The sequence below is a fragment of the Nematostella vectensis genome, chromosome 4, assembly GCF_932526225.1.
Source record: "Nematostella vectensis chromosome 4, jaNemVect1.1, whole genome shotgun sequence".
Taxonomy (NCBI): domain Eukaryota; kingdom Metazoa; phylum Cnidaria; class Anthozoa; order Actiniaria; family Edwardsiidae; genus Nematostella; species Nematostella vectensis.
Genome location: NC_064037.1, coordinates 3,866,728 through 3,886,892, shown reverse-complemented (window position 1 = coordinate 3,886,892; position 20,165 = coordinate 3,866,728). Strand labels below are relative to the sequence as shown.

Genomic DNA, 20,165 nt, shown 5'->3' with positions numbered 1-20,165 from the left:
GAGCTGCATAGAGTGGGGATTTACAATCCCCAAAACAATAGCATTACTGCCAATGCAGACGCGGCGGATGAGTTGTCCCAAAAGTTGGGGGGGGGGGGGGGGAGGCATGTTAGTTCCAAAGTTCCAAGGAGGGGGCCTGGGTTTGACACAGAGTGCCACTAATGAATACATACAGTCTAATAAGACTATTCATAATATACAGTTGTAGAATATCATCTTTTATTAGGGTTCCCAATATATCATCGAAAATAAAACATTTCTGAATACCCCACAATGAGAGCCGGCTAGCAGGCTAGAATAATCAATGACATTGTTTATTCCAGACATCACTCAAAACCAAATTCAATTATGAAAACGACATTTATTGACACAAAGCTGCCACCTCTCACAATCAAATTTTGGCCCAAGATATATTGTGCGCGTAGAGTCACTAATCAGCTAGCTGATTACTACTACTGTTCGCTAAGTAAACAGCTGTTAATGGAATCTGTAGATGGCTATGGATTGTAAGAATGGTTGAGGCTGATAATGACAGAGTTATGGTATAGAAAGCATTTTATGGCATAATTTTACATATAAACCAATTTGGTAGACAGCAGATGTAAGCTAGGCATAATTTATATCACAGTAATTGTGCATATGTTAAATAAACAATAACTTTGATATTTTTGTTTATTGGTGTATACCTTGTGCCTACTGTTCACCAACAAATTATAGTACCTCCCTATGTGCCGCTATTCAATTTTATACAAGGAACAAAATCAAGTGTTGGTTTCAAGGCCTGAAAATCTGTCAGGGCCATAGCAGGGGGTGGGGCACATATTTTCAAAAATTTTAAGGGAATAACCAGTACCAGGGTATGACTGTGCCCCTAATGTTTTCTCATTGTGCCCCTCCCCCCCCCCTGATAATTCGAGGCCTGTTACGGCTCTGTCTGCAGATACCTCTGAAGAACGTGTGAACAACAAAAAATCCCAGGCATTCCTGTGGTGTGCTCGTCCTGGGCTCAACACTAAATCACAGTCATTTACTAGCACTGGAAACCCAGTAAGCCTGGGACTAGGCTGAGCAACAAATTGAAATGATGAGTTCCTGTTTTGGTGAATTCTAACAACAATCTCTGATAATTTTCTAGGCCTTAACCATCTGAACCAAATGATAAATCAATCAAAATACCCAAACAGCCAGGTCATGATCATGTACACCAAAGAACTGGTACTCAACTCTGCAAAAGAGTACCAGTTTTCCTGGTACAACACTACACACTAAATAACAGAATTATAGTGTTTTTTCTTGTTGCTATAAAAGATAAAAAAGGATTGTACAGTACTACCCACTAAATAACAGAATTATAAGTGTATTTCTTTGTTGCTATATGGCACATAAATATATTTTTTTGCATTCCTATTACAGCTGCATCAATTTTCCTTGACACTTTCACATTTTTCACAGTGCTATACAGGGCAGTAGCAGGCCTCGAAATATTGGGGGGGGGGGGCACAGCCACACCTTTACTGGTCATTTCCTTATAATTTTTCAAATTACTGGGGGGCCAGTTGCCCCCAGTGTCCCACCCCCTGCTACTTCTCTGCTATATGCTAAATGATCACCTAACATGGCAGTCCTGAAGACTATATAAACTAAAACACACAATTTACTATTAATGTGCTGAATTAACTGCCTTTTTAAGATTATCCTAGATTATGTACATGAGCCATCTCATTGAAGACTATCTGAACATCCTTCTTCTTTAAGTTCTTGGCTGGATGCTCTTTTACTCAGATTACTACTTTCTAACTTTTTGAATTCTTGGAAGGCCTGCTTTAATTTGAGCTGTTTTCCTCATATTGTCTGACCTCCTATCTTTTTGGAGTTCTTGACAGGCCTGCCTTTAATCATGCCATAGAGTATACAGGTGATAACCATCACAAACAGAAAGTAGCTGGAGTACTGCAGGCGAAGGTTCACGGTCTCCCATTCATTCTATTAGAGAAAGCAGATTGAAAAATACAAATTCAATTCCATACTAACTGGATGTATATTTTTTATGATAAGATAAATCTGTGTAGAGGCATTACCTACTCAAGCATTAAAGTGTTTCTGAAGCGAAAATCGTGTCAGGCTGTTCTTAGGCTTATTATAAAATTCAATCTTCGCTTAATATTGTAAAAGAAAAATCAAAATAAAAGATTATGAGGAACATGATGCAATTATTCTTCAAAGAGAGGTAACAACTGCGACAAAAATACAGCGAAATTACGTCATTGGCACCCCCCGTGTTTCGTCACATGGTTGCTTACTACGCTGAAGGAGCCATTTTGTATCGATCATTGACCGTAAAGTTCACTAGTTTGCCCTACTATTTGTTGCGTTTATATTCTTACAATGTCTGATTACAACAAATAGTCTAGTAAAGAGTCATATAAAACTCTTCGGGAGGCGTCTAGAACTTGTGGTGAGTTTATTTTTCTGTACTCGAGCTGTGATCTGTATGCAAGTAAATACGATAATACGCTCAACGTAGCTGCACTTTTTAGCTGGTTTTCAGTAGCAATCCGAAAAGAAATCATACAACACATCATAAATTTACCTTCTATTTTGTATTTAACAAAATGAATGCAATTTATTCAACTAGCAAAACATAATTGTGAAACATAATCCATCTAGTTATGAAAAAGTCAAAATGGGGACTCATAATTTACTTAACTTAATCAGCATGTTTTGCTATTCTAATGGCCCCAGAACGCTTTGAGGGGATTATTATTTTGGTGTATTCCGTTCCCACCTTGCCTAAACCTGATCGTGTAGGTTCCACTCTACAGCGGATTATTTCAATCGACAAAGAACATTGTAAACAACCGTTCAGCTCAGATTTTTATAATTATCCAAAAAATCTTTAGCTAGAATTGATAGTCATGTTAAGACCCTCTACTAGAGATAATTCATAAAGCTTAATTGAATGCGAATTATACGAAGAACAACAATTAAAAGGCTTGAGAACGATGACGCGACTCCAACGAGCGCACGTGTAAGCGATCAAAACTGAACAAAACGAGACAAATACCTTAACATTTTCTCGACGACTTTGCCTTCTTGATAGACTTATTTTTCTCTAAAACCCTTTCACAATTCGAACCCCACATTGCTCTTAGATTCGCTATCGATTTTTCTGTGCCTAGCTAGAAGAATGTCAACTTTGCGTAACTCGTTGGCTCCGACCTAGCAGCTTGTTCAAATTGCCTAAGGTTCGAAAGGTGCAAAATTCTGATTTCCTCAACGATTTTCACACAAGATAAGTCTATTTGCACCGTGTCATTTTAGGGGTGGAAGGAACATTGACAAGTCAGTTGCTAGGCCATAATTTTTGCAGCTTTTGTGGCCTCGGGAATCCGCAAAGTAAACTTCTACTGGCTTGTGTTGTGGCCATGACTGTCGCCTTCCTTTCGCGCGCTTTTTCTCTTCCCGCTGAGCAAGCAACCGTGTGACGTCACAAGCTCTTCATGATGTCGCACTTGATAGGACAAAAACACCAACTTCACACAATATTTTTTTCTAATGGGTTTATGGGGATCAAAAAAGCTTTGAAATGTTGTTTCTTTGATATTTGTGGTTTAAAAAAATGATACAAAAAGGCTATGTTTCCTTTCGCTTCAGAAACACTTTAAGCATGGTTAATGCTAATGCTATAGATCCACACACTGTAACTGTGCTTTGGCCAACATTGGTTAATCCTTACTGTTAGTTTGGTTTTGTGAAAGAACAGGGGCATAGCCCCTGTAGGGTGGCCTAGGTGCCCCCCATTTTAGCAGCCAAAAATACAGTAAATGTATGAGGCATTATCTAAAATACAGGAGAAAATGCATTGAAAGTCCCCTTTGGGACCCCTCCTGTTAAGAAATCCTGGCTATGTCACTGAAGAAGATACACCTTTGAGGTTTATAGCCTATGAAACCATATTGGTTGTTTTTATGGTATGTGTATAAAAATCAACGGGATTATTTTTGATGAAAAGTTATTTTCAAGTGAGAGCAAATTCATGCAATTAACACATGTAGCTGCTACATATGGGGCCCAGGCCATAAATTGTAGGGTAACCCAGACCCAATTCGTATTATTTTACTTACATTTCCAACATCTACCCATTTCTCTGTGGTATGATCCTCCAAGTATCTGGGTACAGATGTCTTGACCAGAACATTGCTCTTGGAGCAGCTCCCCACGGATGTCATTTCCACCATTGCAGACACTGGTTCATATGACACATTGCAGTAATTGTGTGGCCTGATATCCAAAAAAAGATGGAACTGTCACCAAAGCAGAAATAGGCTGATGTGGCACATTGCCATGATGATGATTTTAAGGTTATACACAACTAAAGAGGGCAACAGCTGAAACCGTTTTTGTTCAAGTGAATAGTTGCAAACCCCTGAAGACTACCTGCACTTGAATTGTAATGTTAACTTCTTGACTTAAAGGTCGAATTGTACTAACTTGTCAGAAATATGGTACTGTACAGAAGTCAATTAGAAACAATGCATAGAATTAAATTATTTCTACTCAAATTTTAACACTTCTTTTATGGTGTGTCACACTGCAGTAACCACAAACACAATGTTTGAAGAAAGAATAATGGTTTTGATTCACATGAACTTGTACCAAGGAGGGCATGTAGGCCAAGCTCTGATGGGCACTCAAGCATTTCTTTGCCTTGCTAGTTGCCTTGTATAGTTAATATAGTGCATTTCTTGCAGCCTCATTCCTTTTAGTAATTGATTTTCTAACACAAAACCATCAAGGCAGCCACACTAGCATGCGCTGCACTGTGAATGTGACAAATAAAAATAATTTCATCGCCACAACCTCACACTACCCATGGTGTATTTCAATCATGCTATTAAAATCACTCTAATTAACTAGAGCAAGCAATATCACATACAGTAGATGTTGTCACCAGACAAGCAAATGGAATAATATACTAAACTCAAGTGTCTGAATCTAAATGTTAATACAACTCACATGTCTGCTGGAATGATCTCTGCTGGTAATGAGACAACTCCACATGCCGCAAATCCACTATTAGGGCAGGCCACACCCTCGCATGATACCGACCAATGCTTTTCCAGTTTGAAGGTCAAGTTCACTGGTTGAGAATGCATTGCGCCAGACAATCCAAGCTCTCCACCTCTCACAATAGTTGTAACATGGCTAACATTGGTGACCGTCCCCAGGAAAAGATTTCCCGGGTATACACGGAGAATCATTGGTAATGTCACAGGGATCAAGCTAGCAGAGAGTGTCAAGTTCTCGCTTACTGTGTAGTTTAGGGTGCTGTTCAGAGTGTTGTTGCTAAACATACAAAATTCCTTCTGCGCTAAGCTGCCAATGAACATTCTCCAATCCTGTTATAGAACAAAGGGAATATTACTAATTAGATCAACCAAACATAAAAATACTGTTTCAAGATTTTTCTATTATGGCTATAGTAGCTCTGTATTTTAACACTTTTATGACTTTTAGGCATTTGTGAGAAAAAAAAACTAAAGCAGACCAAAAACAGATACCTCCAAAACAAGGTTAGTTTATATCAAACAGCCAATTAACCCATCCTGTACCTTAGGCACCATTCCCCATTCTTTCTCAAAGTGCTACATATGCAGTCCTTTTCCTCAGCCAAAACATCTACTTGTGACATACCGGCCCACTCACCTGGTTTTCAAGGGAGACTCTCGGTTTTTAGCCTTCATCTCCCGGCAAAAATAAATAGAAACTTCCTATGCATTTACTGTAATCTTCTAGGAAAATTCATCTAGAATTTCTTATACAGTTCTTGTATATCTCCTGGATTTTTAGCTTTTAAGGTAATTACCTTGAAATAGTTCTACTATCCAGACTTTTTTTTAAACTTGGCATAAACAATATTGAAGTTAAGGGCCTATGGTATTATCTTTTGAGTCCGTTGCTAGGGAAATTTGTTTGTTTTATAAAAGCTTCTGTCTTCTGTCAAATCTCTTGGAACTTTCAACATAAGGGTTTTAGTCATAAATGACACAAGTGATGACGTCATCTGACCCCTCCCATGGACACCTGACCCACAACAGAAAAACATATCGGAAAAGCTACTGTTCAAATCTAACATAATATTTTTTGCAGAAATATTTTAACATTACTATTTTCTAAAAGTTCACGCATCGGATTTGCGAAATTTCAATACCGCGAGAAATGGTGAATTTTTATGTTCTTCGAAAACCACATATTTGGTAATAAATTTTTCATTTCTTCAAATCTAATAAAAAATGGGGGTACCAACCTCGTTTTGACAACAGAGAGGCATAGAGTTGACATGTTTTTATTGATTACATGAGGAAAAATCCAGACTCCTAGTTTTCAAAAACAGTGCCTATAGTCTTTAGAAAATCGAGTTCTGTTTGTCGAGCTGCCAAAATCCAATCTCCTGAACAATAACCTTGTAGTAGCTATTTAAGAGATCGCACTAAAAGACACCGTTTTCGCCACTATTTATTTAGTAAAAAGCGCTATTTTGAAGTATTTTTACGGATTTTAAAAGAAAATAAACAAACTTCTACAATCCAACTTTTTTTTTCTTTCAGTATAATATCATTTTTCCGTATATATTTAACTATTTGAGCAAATAAAAAATTGGACCGACTTTGTTTTTCTGTCAAAGCGATTTAAAGTAAGACATGCGTGCCTTTTGCTTTGTTTTATTGTACAACCGTGGCACGCACACACTTTATACCGGAAAATTCGAACAAACAGCATGTGCCATTATGCGCAGAAGGGGTGCACAGTGCAATTCAATGACCAGTATAAGTAGGCATTAGGAGTCAGTGGGGAAAAGGAATCTATATATTTTTTTAGTATTATTGCTTGCCCTGTGTTTGTTCTTTTTTTTATAAAACTGAAAAAATTAAAAAATGTGTCACTAAACAGCTAAAGCAATGCATAAGTTAAGCTTACGTATTGTTTAGACTCGATTCGTTTCGATCATCCGTAATTAATTATGGTTAACCAGAAATACTTGAAGAAACAATGTAGTTAATGTTAACACGCAATGTAATTCTTCTATCATCATCCTACCGTATTCTCCTCATCGAAAACTCCAACTTGCATGTAGTAGCCAAGAGAAAATAGGCCAACCGCAAACACTGCCAAACAAGCAGTGAACACGACACAAGGTGGTCTAGAGTTTGCGAACCCAACCAAATTCTTGATGCATTTGCAATTAAACATTGCTGCTACCTTGGATCGTTCCTGTATAATAAAGAACAGAAATACAAAATACATAACTTGTAAAGAAAGATGAATATTGGAAAGCCCCTAGAAAACACCTGGACTCATGCATGACATGCATTCATTCGAGTCGAACACGTATAAGTTTATACAATGCTATTATTATAATAGCATAAATAAAATTTTAATAGAATAAAACAATGTCTCTGGAGCTAAAACTATATACATTTTATATTTACTTACTAGAAGTTGTTATTTACATCACTGAACTTGTAAGTTTTGTATGAGTTCTTGAATGGTACAATCGTCTTTCACAACATCGCCGCCATATTGTAAATAAGGCTCCCATAAGTCTCTGCGAGCTTGAAGACCACCCATGGTGCTTTTCGCGACAGCTTCTGGTTTCGTCACGTCTCAGTGCTATTTTTTTGTTTTTGTTTTGTTCGTTTGTTGCTTTTCGTTTGTTTTCAATAATGATAGCACGTGCACCAGAAAGTTTCGGAACAACTACTGATCCGCTTTTGGGCAAAATGATGTATTTTTCTTATTTTACCTGATAACCAGCTTTCCTCTATCTTCTTTCTTGCGAGGACACATTTGTATGATTTAGAGATCGTTTATCAGGTTTATATTAATCCCTGGAGATACCTCGACCCCACCTCACAGCTTTGAAATTTGAAGAAGAGATCTTCCCCAACCCCACCCTGGTAAAAATTTGTCATTAGCGCGCGCAATAAATGAGCAAACAATGGAAGTTCCCCAGTTTCTATAGTAACCATTTCCGAAGACGATCGAAACAATTTAGTTTTTCAACTCGAGTGAAGTACCATAGGTGCGCACTCGATAACCTGAAACAGTTACAAAGCGAATATTTGAAATATTGATACACAATCTATTAAGGTCGAGATTTCTCAATCGAGGAGTATATTTCTGGAGAAATGTCGCGGGAATCGTCTGTAGACCCGATTATTTCCAGAGTCCAGGGGTCTAGAATTCCTGTACGCAACCAGCGAGTTTTAATCAAAGACAGCAGTTTATCCCCAAAAATGGCTTGGACAGCCGCCGATCCAGTGGGAATGAAGAACAATAACAAAAAGCCAAGCTTGATTCCAAGGCCGCCATCCGGGCAAAAAAACCCGGGCACGAGAAAACGCCCAGTTCGTGGAACTCTTCTAAACCTGCTTCATGTAGAAGGAAAACAAGAAGGTTCAAAGAAAGGTTTGAGGCCTTCCCCGCCAACAATGGCAGCCCTAAACAACTGCTCTGAGAAAAAACGACAGACAGTTCCTGAAATAAGGCCATCGCGCCCAAAGAATACGGTACAAGGATGCTTTGCACCTTCGACAACTAAAGTATGTCAACTAAATTATGTATGTATTTTTATGTTATACAAGCCATTTTTGATGCGTCATTTTGTGACATTTCTGTCTTTGTCTTCAATTATTGTTTGCATTGCCTACCTTTTCTCCCGTTATAAAAATCACTCTTGGAGGGGATATTTTTAAGATAGGATAAATTCCGCTTTCAAGTTTCAATTGGATTATCTGAAAGGAGTAGCACTCAAATGGCTTGTCCTGCGCATGTGTAAAGGGTCTACGTACAAATGGCTTGTCCTGCGCATGTGTAAAGGGTCTACGTACAAATGGCTTGTCCTGCGCATGTGTAAAGGGTCTACGTACAAATGGCTTGTCCTGCGCATGTGTAAAGGGTCTACGTACAAGATTTAACAAGAGCAAGATGGCTGCTGAACAAAACGGAGAATTTCTTGCAAACTAAAATGAAACTAATAAATATTCAATATTCACAAATATTGTCTTCTAGTTACATGATAGCCTTCCGCCTCAAAATATTAATGTAGAATTAAGTCGGGGCATTTTAAAACTTTGAATTTTCAAAAACGTTAGCAAGCAAGGAAGAACTGGTTTTCGTTGTAGGTTGGAGAGAAATCAATATTTAGAATTCGATAAAAGCCTTCAAGTTTTATGACAGAGGAATTCCTTTAAATACCTTTGAATTCAGAGTTCTAAAGATACAGTAGATTGTCATTAATTTAGTCTTTATTTTTTTAGGATACATCATTCCAAAGCCGAATTCAAAGACGCGCAAATTCCAAAAGTGGTACGGAAATGTGCCAAAAAAGGTAAAGGGTAAAGGAAGCGTATTTGTTTGCTTTGTGTTCTCTTTAAAAAAGCAGAATACTACTATAATCGCGAGATTATATTCTCAAATAAGAAGAAAATAAATGTAGTTGATTCATTTTAATTTATGTTTTAGGGACCTGCTGTCTACATTCAGTAGTGCCATTCCCATTCCTCAAAGATATGCTGCTCTCGTCACTCCGAGGTATTTCATTGCTATATTATAATACTAGGGTATTTCATTAAAATATGTAGGTAATTAAATGATCAATGAATAAATTTTATTGAGAATTTGGATACCTGGGAACAGATAGAACATGGTTGAATCAAAATCGTAAGTCACACTGTGTACCATTTGACCACTCACAAAATGGGTTTCAAATTAATTTACTAACATGCCAGGCGCGTACACAGGGGGGGTGCGCAGGGTGTCCCCCCTTGGCGGCCAAAAAGTGGGTCATTTCTTATTAAGGAATCTTCAAATACTAGGCTTTTTCATGTGATACCTGTGATATCAGTGCTATCTCAGATTAATTAAGGCAAAACTCTGTTTTTTAAGGCTCGTCAAGAAAGCACCGTCATCACTCAAAGACACACCAGCTGTGGCACCATCTTATACAAAGTCTGTGTCACATCATGTTAAGAATAGCAAGGAAAATAGCAAAGAAAAGCAAGAGGTTGGTACTTCAAAGATGATTGAACAAAAAAGTCTGTTACCCTTCAAGACCAACAAAAGGGGTCAAAATAAGGGGTGTCAAAAGGTGTTGCCAGCCTGCTCGGGGTCAAAATAAGGGGTGTCAAAAGGTGTTGCCAGCCTGCTCGGAAGAGCTGTTGTCACTGACTGGCAAAGCCACAAAACATCAACATGTCAAATACTGTCTGTATGTATCATATGAATGAAAATTTATTGATTTTTCCATTTTATAAAGGTTACCAACGACAAAAGACCTGTGGTATCACCTCAGCAAATCATCGCACGATCCAAACCCATGCGTACTGTAATGGAACTTGGTGCACCCAAGGTTCAGACCCCCAAGCCTGTTGATCTTTCACCAATATACGGCAAATTAAGCTCAAAGCTGAAGAAAGTTACACCAACAGCTGGCAAAGGCTTGCTGGATGTTTTACCCAGCAGACACCTGGCTCCCAGACCACCTGTCACGCAATTGCAACCTTTCACACAACTGTCACGATCACACAAATGCATAGGATTCACACCAGCCAGTCACAGAATCAAGCTGGAAGTACCCGCAGTGCGTGCTGTCATGCGTGTGCTAGAGGGGATATACAAGGACTTGCAGCAAGTAAGAAGTGAGGGAAGCAATGCAAGCATCCAGGAGGATCTAACCAAGAAGCCTTGTGCCTCCAATCCTGTCACCTACGTGCAGGAGCTTGGTACAGCCATGGTTGATATTGTGGCCAAAACACACAAAGACCTAAAGGACACCTGCATTGCTAAAGAGAAGCTGCAGCATGACGCAGAGTCCATGATTATTGATTATGAGGATCAGTTAAGTAAGAAGCGATCAGAAACCAAGGCGCTAGTACAGACCATGCAGGGTCTTCAGGATGAGCTTGAAGAGACCAAGTCGGATTTTAAGTCCCTTGAGACATTAACCCTGAGTCTGAACAACGCTAATGAAAAACTTGAGACCCAGACTTTTGCGCAGGAGAAGGAGCTTGAACGCAACCGACTGGGATTGGTGTGCAAGGCTCGAGAGCTGGAAAACCTCAGGTAACAACCAAATCCTGACCACACCCATAGGCTTGCGTTAGTGTGGGAGGAGCAAATGTGTTTTCTCTTTCTATACATGCAGAATGCAAGCTTATGTTGTGTCTATTTTTCTAGGGAGAATATCGGTTTGGTGTCGATAGTGTGATTTAAGTTCTTGCTTTCTTTTTATTACTGAAATGTGTGTACATGTCTCTAAAGTGGTTCAGCGTGTTCTAGCGTCTTCTCTTGCCGGTCTTTGGTCTCCCCCCCCCCCCCACCCCAACCCCTTACATATACATATATAATATACAATATTGAAAATCTTAAATTGTTTAATGACTTGAGTATTACTAATGACATGCCTTGCTGCTTGCTCCGTTCAAGGTGCGAGATCAAGCGACGCGATCTGCGATCAAGCGAGCTGTTGAATGAGTACATGGCTGTGTCAAAAGAGAAAAACTCCCTGCTTATGGGCTTGGGACAGCTACGAAACGAGCTCGAAGAGTCGGACGCTAAGCGGACTCAGCTACAACTTGAGAACCAAAAGCTTGAGGAAGCTGTTGATGAATTGAAGAGAGAACTTGAAGCGTACGCGAACAGTACAGAAAAACGGGATAACATCTGCGGGAACCAGGACCTTTCAGAGGGGATCCACCCAACTGCACGTGTGGCTTGTCCTCCGACAGAGACGGAAGAGAAGAGTGCTAAGGAGGCATTGTCCGATATACAAGAGGAGTCGGAGATGGCGGAAGCAGCACTTCCATATCCTACACTTAAAATGGCGCAACCAGAAACTCTGATAGATGCTCTGTTCCGGATTAACACTCTGGAGTTGCAGATTATGGAGAGGAATAGCCAGGTTAAGAACTTTGCTGAGATAGTTGATGCCCTGAAAAACAAGTGCTGTGATCTGGAAAGAGAGCGCTTTGAGAACTTGACAAAGCTGCAAGCTATGCGCTTGGAAAGCATTCAGGAGGCCAAACAAATGCAGGTGATGGAGGAGAAACTGCAGGATAAGGAAGCCATGATTGAGGAGCAGAAGAAGACAATGGATGAACTCAGCCAGAAATACACCAGCGTCTTACGGGAGCACATCGCCACGAGTGATCAATTCGCCGAGAAAGAGAAACAGATAAACACGATGTTCCGGCGTGCTGTGGACCAAACTCGTGACATGAGTGTCCTGATAAGACAGCAGTCCGAAACGGTGGCTGAGTTGACACAGATGAGGGACAGACTTCTTAAGGAAAATACCAGGCTGAGGAGTATGCTGCACGGCAAGTATGTCAAGGATGGAAATCTAGAGGAAGTACCTAAGGGTAATGCGGCAGCTTGCCGCGATAATGAAGACCCTATTTCAAGAGCAACCCTCCGTAACCCGCCGAGGAAGGTACACTTTTTCAACAACGATGATGTCGCCATGCGTGACATCAAGCTTGGAGAGAATGACGCCATGGTGCTTGTGGTCCATGGAGATGGACCCCTGGTCTGTGGAGCAGCAGAAGACGCTGGAATCCCACGTAAGCCATCTGTACCCGACCTTGTGCCGTGCCTTGTCAGCAGTGACGATGGGGATGACGATGCAATGAATCTGCGGCATGAGATCATCCGGAGGAGAGTCTCGGGTCAGATCGTACGATTTAAGAGAAAGCCACTGGAGAAGAAAGCCAAGAAGGTAGGGGAATAATTAGAACAGTAACAATCATGAGCCCAGTCCGGGAGAAGAGGGGAGAGTGCTAGGAGGGGATAATACCGCTTGAAAAGAAGGCCAAGATTTTTCTGGAAATGTGTTGTCTGGAGAAGAAGGATATTAATAGCGGAGGATTATGCGGTCACAGCCGATGACGGATGAGCTTGCCCTCCAGAAAAGCCACAGTTACTATTATACAATTACAATTTCGCAGTGTCAGATCATGACATTCCACTCGTCTCGCTTAGTACCCTTTTTCCTGTTTTGAGGGGAAATCTCTTAATTTTCTATACTCTTTATCTTTTTTGCAGTGGAGCCTTGCAAGACAGGCTTTTGTGAAAAGGAGGCCACTCGCTCCGATCAAGGAATATCCGCTGGAAGCCTCCCTAAATGATATCGAGGAGAGTAAGAGTGCGATCCATAAAGATGCGACTCAGTCCAGTCTGTTGCCTGAACTCGATTACCAAGAGAGAGAAGCTGTCGATGGCGGGAGTGCCGAAGAGGAGGTTGTCTTTGCTGTGGGAGTCAATGGAACAGATACCGGCAATGGCGAGGACGCCGTCGCTGAGGAAATATATGTCGCTGACAATGGCGGCGTCGCTGAGGAAATAGATGCCGATGAAGTAGATGTCTGCGCTGAAGATGCCGTCTCCTCTGAGGAAGTTGATGCCAATGAATTAGATGCCGTTGTAATAGACGTCGGTGCTGACGATGGCGTCGTCGTTGAGGACGTTGATGCCGATGAAGTAGATGTCGGTGTTGACGATGTCGTCGTCGCAGAGGAAGTAGATGTCGATGAAGTAGATGTCGGTGCTGACGATGGCGTCGTCGTTGAGGAAGTTGATGCCGATGAAGTAGGTGTTGGTGCCGGCGATGGCGTCGGAGGTAGCGTTGGTGAGGGTGCCACTGCGATGCAAGTGGAAGCCGACGAAAAACTTGGCGTGCCAAGGTATAGAATTGTTTAATTTTTATTCTCAAAGCTAAAAGTCTGCTTTAGTCGCAATTGTGTAAGGCTGTCAAGGCAAAAGAAAAATAAAGAAATTTGGCTATTTCGAAGATTAATACCTAAGTCGATTTTTCCACAATGTGATTGCATTAAATACTTCTTAGCCTATGCTATAAAGTTTTGATAAAATGTTGATAATTTAATTTGATTAACGGGCGTAGATGTTCCGAGACTGCACTGAATGACGGTCTCTTATGTTCTTATTTCCACTGTTTCAGGGAACAGTTCAAGACTCAGTTCTCGGAAATGAACCTACATGCCTTGAGGGTGCTGGCGGACTCCCCTGCATCGAAATACAGGGAGTCTTAAGCAAGAGCAGACGCAGTATTGCCGCGACAGTGCATGCCACATAATTTGTAATTCCAGTAAAAATAATGAATTCTTAAACCCAATACGGAGGGAAGTCTGGGATAAAATCCCTTGCTCCCGGAATTATTTCCTCTGACGGGGTATAATTTCGTAAAATCACAAGCAAAATTGCTTTGACTCGTTCCTGAAGTCATATCTATGCACAGTCATAGTTAAGATCGAAACTTGGAAATAGTTGTAAATAGATATAATATTGTAGTGTAAGATAAATACAAATTATTCGTATACTTGTCCCAGTTTTTTTCAACCACGTATTCTTGGTGAGATAGCCAAGGTATCTACTACTTCGACATCTGTCCTATTTTGTTTTAGCCACACGGAAGCAAACGCAACCACCACTACCAAACAATCACATTCATACTTCATTTAGCTAAGCATTTATTTCGAAAGAACTTAATTAATGGTGTACCATTGCTGGCTCATCCAATATTTGTTACCCTTATTTTTGTTTATCAGTTTTATTGATTATTTTAAACGTTATATTTTTGACGGGCGATCTCTTTTAGATGCTTTCAAACGGGATCGCTTAGACAACCTGGAAATAGCAAAAAGTGCATATTCAATTTACGAGAATCAACAAATTAAATATTATACCCCACTGAAAATAAAGAACTTCGATATACCCCTTTGAAATATCGCTTAAAATCAGGTTTACTAGATACCAATCGGAAGGTCCTAACGTCTAAAGAGGCTAAATTCATTGGATTTATTTAATTTTGGAAGATTAAGCTCTAGTATCCTCCTTCAATGTAGGCTAGCGCATAGTTTTCAACCCAACTTGGACATAAATCTTGTGTAATCGGGTGAAATGCAGTAAATATGTAAAAAAAAAAAAAAACAAGAGAGCCTTTGTGATGAGGTCCAAAATCTTGTGATACCCGCCTAATAATGTTGGGGAGTTGACAGTTATGCAAGCATCATTTTCTTCCAAGATGTCATTACCTTCCAGTGCTTCCCTTGCCGAGTTCGCTTGAATTTTGATCTCTTTTCCGAGGATATTGGCTGGTCGCTGCTTTTGAGGATATCCATGATTTCCCTGTAAACAGAATTGTATTACTTATATTCTATCACTGACTTTTCTCTATATAGCTGCACCTTACTTCGGATTTTCCACGCATGTGAATGGAATAGGAATTTTCGCCTTGCGTCCCTTTTCTGCAACTTCAGCTTCCAATTGCTTTAGGCTCCCCTTGCCACAATGCTCATCAGGTCTGAAATATAACAATTAAAAAATATATTTACTCCAAAGGTTTGTTACAAAAAACAGTGCATAAAATAGCCCAAACACGCTGCCATTTTATGCTCACCGCGCAATACTGACTCACTCAAAAATCCATTTCCATCAGTTAATTAATTTAAAAGAAAGGGATCCAACTTCAATCGCGGATGGTTATTTTGGAGTTTTCTTGGAACTAAACCGGTTGGCTTTCTTAAATTTAGTAAAACGTTACCCATGAGCCATTGCGGGCAATTGAACATGGGTTCTCGATTGCAATCCTAGATGAAATAAGCATTTCGCATAGGGCCGTAGCCAGGATTTTGAGCGGGGTGGTTCGTTTTTCCATTTGACCGGACCAAATTTCCAGTATACCCTCTCCTCGCCTTATAAGATTATATTGAATTCAATAAATTCAATCTTGTATGTAAAACGTTATTTTAATAGGGTGATTTTCAACATATAGCGATAATAAAAAAGATAGTTATTTTAAAAAGATTTATATAGTTATCTTTAAGACATATTGATGTGCACGGTATATCCAGCCAACGCAATATTTTTTTGTTTGCTCTAAGAAAACCTTCAAGCCGGGTGGGGGGGGGGGGGTTAGTCCGAACCCCCCCTGGCTACTGGCCTGTTTCGTATGATACTTACAAGGGCGTATTAAATGTTGGGTCATTCACTAGAATCACCTCTAGCCCGGTGACTTTGCGCACAGGATTTCCCATCTCATCCGTGTTCAAATTTGGCAGCTCGTACTTGTAGAAAAATCTATAATATTCACATAAAGACAACATCAGTGGCGGCGGACAGGGGGGGGGGGCAGCGAACCTCACCCCCCCCCCCTCACATACACGCACACTTTTCTAAGTGGATTTTTTTAGATGATTACGCCGTCTACATATACCTAAATATGTATCAAGAGTTACTTGTAAAAATCGATTGCTAAATAAAGGCTATATTATACATTTTTTAAATTCCTTTTTAGCGATACTCTATGTCGAACCAAGGTGTCCCACCTCCCACCAACCCCCCCTCCCCCAAACATCCCACCAAGCCCCCCCTCCCCCCAAAACATCCCACCAAGCCTCCCTCCCCCCAAACATCCCACCAAGCCTCCCTCCCCCCAAACATCCCATCCAAGCCCCCCCTCCCCCACACTTTCGCGACCACTCCGCCTCCCCTGAGTATTACTATTTATCATAACCGATGACAGGTGGCAGATTGTTGTTCGTGTTGCTTTGTTATTGTCATCGTCATTGCTGGAGGTGAAAGTGTTTTTTAATAGTAGTTTTTTACGTGTATTTGTGAAAAGCAGGGTAGGATTTCTCGCGACGAGGACTTTCAAGTTTGGTACCAGTTGATGTTATGAGATGACGGACTTTACCAACAGCCCGCCTTGCAAACTGCAATAGAAGTCAATAACAAAACTTGATGTGAGCAAATTTAAACTCTAGCTGTTTGAAGGGTTAGGGGGAGAAATGCACCAGTGTTTAAAGGGTTAGGGGGATATTTATCATTAATTGGAATGGTTATGGGCAGATATCTACCAATGTGTGGATTAGGGCTAGAGTGTTTGATGGGTTAGGGTGAGGAAGGGCAGATATACAACAGTGTTTGGAGGGCTCGGTGAGGGGCCTTTAGGAGCATTTCTGTAATTTTCGGATTTTACAAAAAATAATACTGACGATAATGCATCCGTTAACCAGCTAATACCAAAAATGACCAAAGAATGCTCGCCCCGCCCACCGCGAGGTCTGTATGAATAATAACACCAAGAACAAACCTCTGCAGATGCTTGACTCCAGAACACCTCGAACCCTTCCAAAGTCTCGTCGTTTTCATTCTTCTTACAGCGCGTGCATTGTTTGTAGTTGATCCCATCTGGGCTTGTCTTATCACCACACCAGTTTAGCTCAGTGACAAGTGCTCTGTGAAGAGACTTTTGTTAATCCCTTACACCCTAGTAACAGCGTTCTTAGGTTTCCTGTGCCAGGAGGTAAACCGTGAGGCAGCGTGGGGGGCTGGAACAGGTTCCTGTGACGTCACAACTCTCAACATCCACAGGAAACCTATAAGGAACTAGGCCGCACGTACATATCTTTTCCACAGTAAAGAAAAAAGTCAAAGTTATAGTTACGAATAGAGATGAAAACAATCAATAATGCCTATAAAATAATAATCGAGCAATTAGTTAACGCATCTCTAATCGAGCTTTCAAAAGTAGACATCACTATAAGCGGCACACCTTGTATATTAAGTCATCTAATGTAAAAATAGTACGTTAGTAGTTGGACCAAGAGACCCTTGTCTCTTGGTTGGACTATTTATAAATCTTTATAAAATTAAATTTAGCCCACCAATCTTTTTGTTACAAATTGTTTAAGTTTTGATGATTACATCACATTTTTATTCCACTTGATTTTTATTATTGTAAAATCGCGAAATCGCGAAAATAAAGTGATCTATTTTTTTACAAAAATAGGTAAATCGCGAAAATAAAGTGTCGCGAAATATCGCCATCTCAAAATCCCGAAATTTTGTCGTCGCGAAAATTAAGTGTAATAAGGTATATAGAAGCCTTGATATTTATACAGAAATCTCTAGAATGAATTTTAGTCGCTCATTGCAAAGCATAACCTCTATTTACTACTCACCCCGTCAATGTTTCAGCCAATGTTATAGCAACTTGTCCATCTTTCGCGTATTTACCAGAAAGCTTAAATGTTCCGGACCAGAACATCAGCTATTGAGATGGAAATGGTAAATAAAAATGGATTTAGCAGGGGCGTACACAGGATTTTAACAAGGTGCAGTTCAGAAGTTAAATAAGGGCGTGGCCCCTCTTCCCGCATCCCCGTGAAGATTTCATAGCTCCCGCTTTTGGGTTTGAAATTGGCATCAATGCGTCAGACTTTTGAGAATATCACGCGATCATCTGTTATCCTCAATCTATAGGACTTCAGTCGTCGCGTGGCACTGAACGACATAACAATATGTTTGGAAATCATCTGTAGACTACCCATGATTAAAAAATTATATAGTTTTTATCCTCATCATATATATAAAACTACGTACATAAAAATGAATGAGTAAACATTTGATTTTTCCCATTGTTATGCAAAAAACATTGCCAAATTTTTTTGCAGTCCAGTGACTGCAGGCCTATAGGCTGCGTACGCCCCTAGTATAACTTGAAAGGCTACGCAAGAATTTCTTGTCCCTCCCAAGAAAACAGTCTTGCTGAAACCCACAAACAAACAAACGAACGAACAAAAAAAACAAGCAAACAAACGAACAGACAAACGAAAGAAAGAACAAAAAAAAGCAAGCATTACAAACCTTATCCCGAATCGGTGTCTGTCCCGTCTTTTTAAAGTAAGGCATATAGTCTTCTATCTTCACCGTACAAATGTCTTTTCGTATAAATGCATTGCTGAATATGGTCCATGTTTCTTGACAGAACTTGTCTGGGTTTTTATCGGCATCAGTATTGTACAGTCCGTTGCCTTTTTTCGTCTGGAGATAATTATTGCAGCGTGTAAGGAAAATGTTTTTGATGTCGGGTGTCGTGCCTTCAAGTGGTTTGGAGAAGTCAATGGGGCCAGCAGGGACGAGGCAGAGAAGGTGAGAGAGTGACACCCACAAAACAATTGCGAACGACGACGAGGAAAACACGGGATGCCTTCCTTCTTTCATTGTTGAGCAATCTTCTGGAACAAGTAAACTTGTCTTAAAAAAAGCTGATTGTGCGAGTCCAATAAAAAACAGGGGAGCTCAAAGTGATTCTTTTCCAATAATCACTTCCAAGCTAAAAATTCAGGAGAAAGGAAGGGCGTCTTTAAGCAAAATTTCTTGCGTGGGAGCTACGTTTTTTTCTTCTTGACTACGCAGCCCGAGGAAGACACGCTGCAAGGTATGCGGGAAAGGCAAACGCCGGAAAGTAACTTACAAGCCTATTTTTTGGTACCTGAAGTTAAGCTCGTCAGAATATTGTTACCGGTGATAAGCCAAAAACACGATTTGCGCGTTGCAGAAATAGCAAATAACTGTCATGGTAAAATCCCTTTAAACTCTCAAATAAAAGTTGCCCAGGAAGTAACTGCTATTGTGCAGGACTGACAGCCAAAGAACTTTAATCTAAAGTTTCCAAAAAGTGTTTAATAGTATATTTATGTAATTCAGAGCGAAAAAATATTTATATGGGCGTTGTATCCAACCCCTTTCGGATTAAAAAAGCAAATGAGGTCATGGCTATAATTTTTCTAACCGAGACTAACATTTTTAGCGCAAAACTATACCGATATCTGTAGAAAAAAATGTTGACGATATGTCAGGGATCAGCGCTGTGAGCAAGGTGATTTGACTTACTAGGATACACTCTCGAACTGTTTATCCATATACTTACGCGTTCAAGTATTTCCTGTAAGTACCGGCAATGATGTTGCTACTGAAAATAGAATTCCACTTGCACAATATAGACTTGCCATGGCGTAGACTTATAGAATTACCTAATATCAGTGAAGTCATAGCCCAACCCCTTCCATTTATATTATTAATCTCTCTTTGATTTTGTTTAACATTCTAGGACGGGAAAAATGAACCATCAACATCAACATGTTATTGATCCATAACAAGACCTAAATACACTTTCTGTTGAATGTTGAATCAATGTTTTGTAAGTAAGATTTCACAGAAGTTCTTCATTCTGTTATATTTGGTATTCAATAATGTGTAATGTAGGCGTAACGTTAACGACACAATTTGACAATCTCTATACG

General features: G+C 40.0%; 3 protein-coding genes across 4 annotated transcripts; 1 reads left to right on the top strand and 2 right to left on the bottom strand.

Annotated features, from left to right (window-relative positions):
• Positions 1-197: 197 nt before the first annotated feature.
• On the bottom strand, positions 198-7,650 carry LOC5513133 (transmembrane protein 248). Its single transcript, XM_032382564.2, has 5 exons — positions 7,495-7,650; positions 7,099-7,272; positions 5,017-5,399; positions 4,125-4,281; positions 198-1,983 (listed from the first exon to the last, which is right to left on the bottom strand). Exons 2-5 carry the CDS (start codon positions 7,249-7,251, stop codon positions 1,843-1,845), a joined length of 834 nt encoding a protein of 277 aa, XP_032238455.2. The 5' UTR covers positions 7,252-7,272; positions 7,495-7,650; the 3' UTR covers positions 198-1,842.
• A 399-nt stretch (positions 7,651-8,049) lies between these two features.
• On the top strand, positions 8,050-14,393 carry LOC5513134 (centromere protein F). Its single transcript, XM_001633341.3, has 8 exons — positions 8,050-8,603; positions 9,321-9,391; positions 9,526-9,594; positions 9,949-10,066; positions 10,319-11,124; positions 11,488-12,778; positions 13,105-13,742; positions 14,018-14,393. The coding sequence occupies exons 1-8, from the start codon at positions 8,190-8,192 to the stop codon at positions 14,106-14,108; spliced, it is 3,498 nt and encodes a 1,165-aa protein (XP_001633391.1). The 5' UTR covers positions 8,050-8,189; the 3' UTR covers positions 14,109-14,393.
• Positions 14,394-14,529: 136 nt separating this feature from the next.
• Positions 14,530-19,896, bottom strand: LOC116618638 (ADP-ribosyl cyclase/cyclic ADP-ribose hydrolase). Of its 2 annotated transcripts, none has more exons than XM_048726190.1 (9): positions 19,793-19,896; positions 18,727-19,094; positions 18,042-18,130; positions 17,171-17,315; positions 16,684-16,790; positions 16,039-16,155; positions 15,269-15,379; positions 15,111-15,204; positions 14,530-14,703 (listed from the first exon to the last, which is right to left on the bottom strand). In XM_048726190.1, the coding sequence occupies exons 2-9, from the start codon at positions 19,081-19,083 to the stop codon at positions 14,695-14,697; spliced, it is 1,029 nt and encodes a 342-aa protein (XP_048582147.1). In that variant the 5' UTR covers positions 19,084-19,094; positions 19,793-19,896; the 3' UTR covers positions 14,530-14,694. The 2 variants fall into 2 exon arrangements, with proteins under 2 accessions (XP_048582147.1, XP_048582149.1); XM_048726192.1 differs by having other exon boundaries at positions 18,727-19,097; positions 19,793-19,889.
• Between the last annotated feature and the right edge of the window lie 269 nt (positions 19,897-20,165).

What these genes read in the sequence shown, in the direction of transcription:
- LOC116618638 (XM_048726190.1), bottom strand. Translation starts at nt 19,083, where the DNA reads ATGAAAGAAGGAAGGCATCCCGTGTTTTCCTCGTCGTCGTTCGCAATT. An exon ending in CCAACATTTAATACGCCCTT is followed by an intron (nt 15,380 to 16,038) that starts GTAAGTATCATA and finishes GTTATATTTCAG; the next exon opens with ACCTGATGAGCATTGTGGCA. An exon ending in ACATGCGTGGAAAATCCGAA is followed by an intron (nt 15,205 to 15,268) that starts GTAAGGTGCAGC and finishes TTCTGTTTACAG; the next exon opens with GGAAATCATGGATATCCTCA.
- LOC5513134 (XM_001633341.3), top strand. Translation starts at nt 8,190, where the DNA reads ATGTCGCGGGAATCGTCTGTAGACCCGATTATTTCCAGAGTCCAGGGG. An exon ending in ATAGCAAAGAAAAGCAAGAG is followed by an intron (nt 10,067 to 10,318) that starts GTTGGTACTTCA and finishes CATTTTATAAAG; the next exon opens with GTTACCAACGACAAAAGACC. An exon ending in TGGAGAAGAAAGCCAAGAAG is followed by an intron (nt 12,779 to 13,104) that starts GTAGGGGAATAA and finishes TCTTTTTTGCAG; the next exon opens with TGGAGCCTTGCAAGACAGGC.
- LOC5513133 (XM_032382564.2), bottom strand. Translation starts at nt 7,251, where the DNA reads ATGTTTAATTGCAAATGCATCAAGAATTTGGTTGGGTTCGCAAACTCT. An exon ending in TTTTCGATGAGGAGAATACG is followed by an intron (nt 5,400 to 7,098) that starts GTAGGATGATGA and finishes GTTCTATAACAG; the next exon opens with GATTGGAGAATGTTCATTGG. An exon ending in AATGGGTAGATGTTGGAAAT is followed by an intron (nt 1,984 to 4,124) that starts GTAAGTAAAATA and finishes TTTCTCTAATAG; the next exon opens with AATGAATGGGAGACCGTGAA.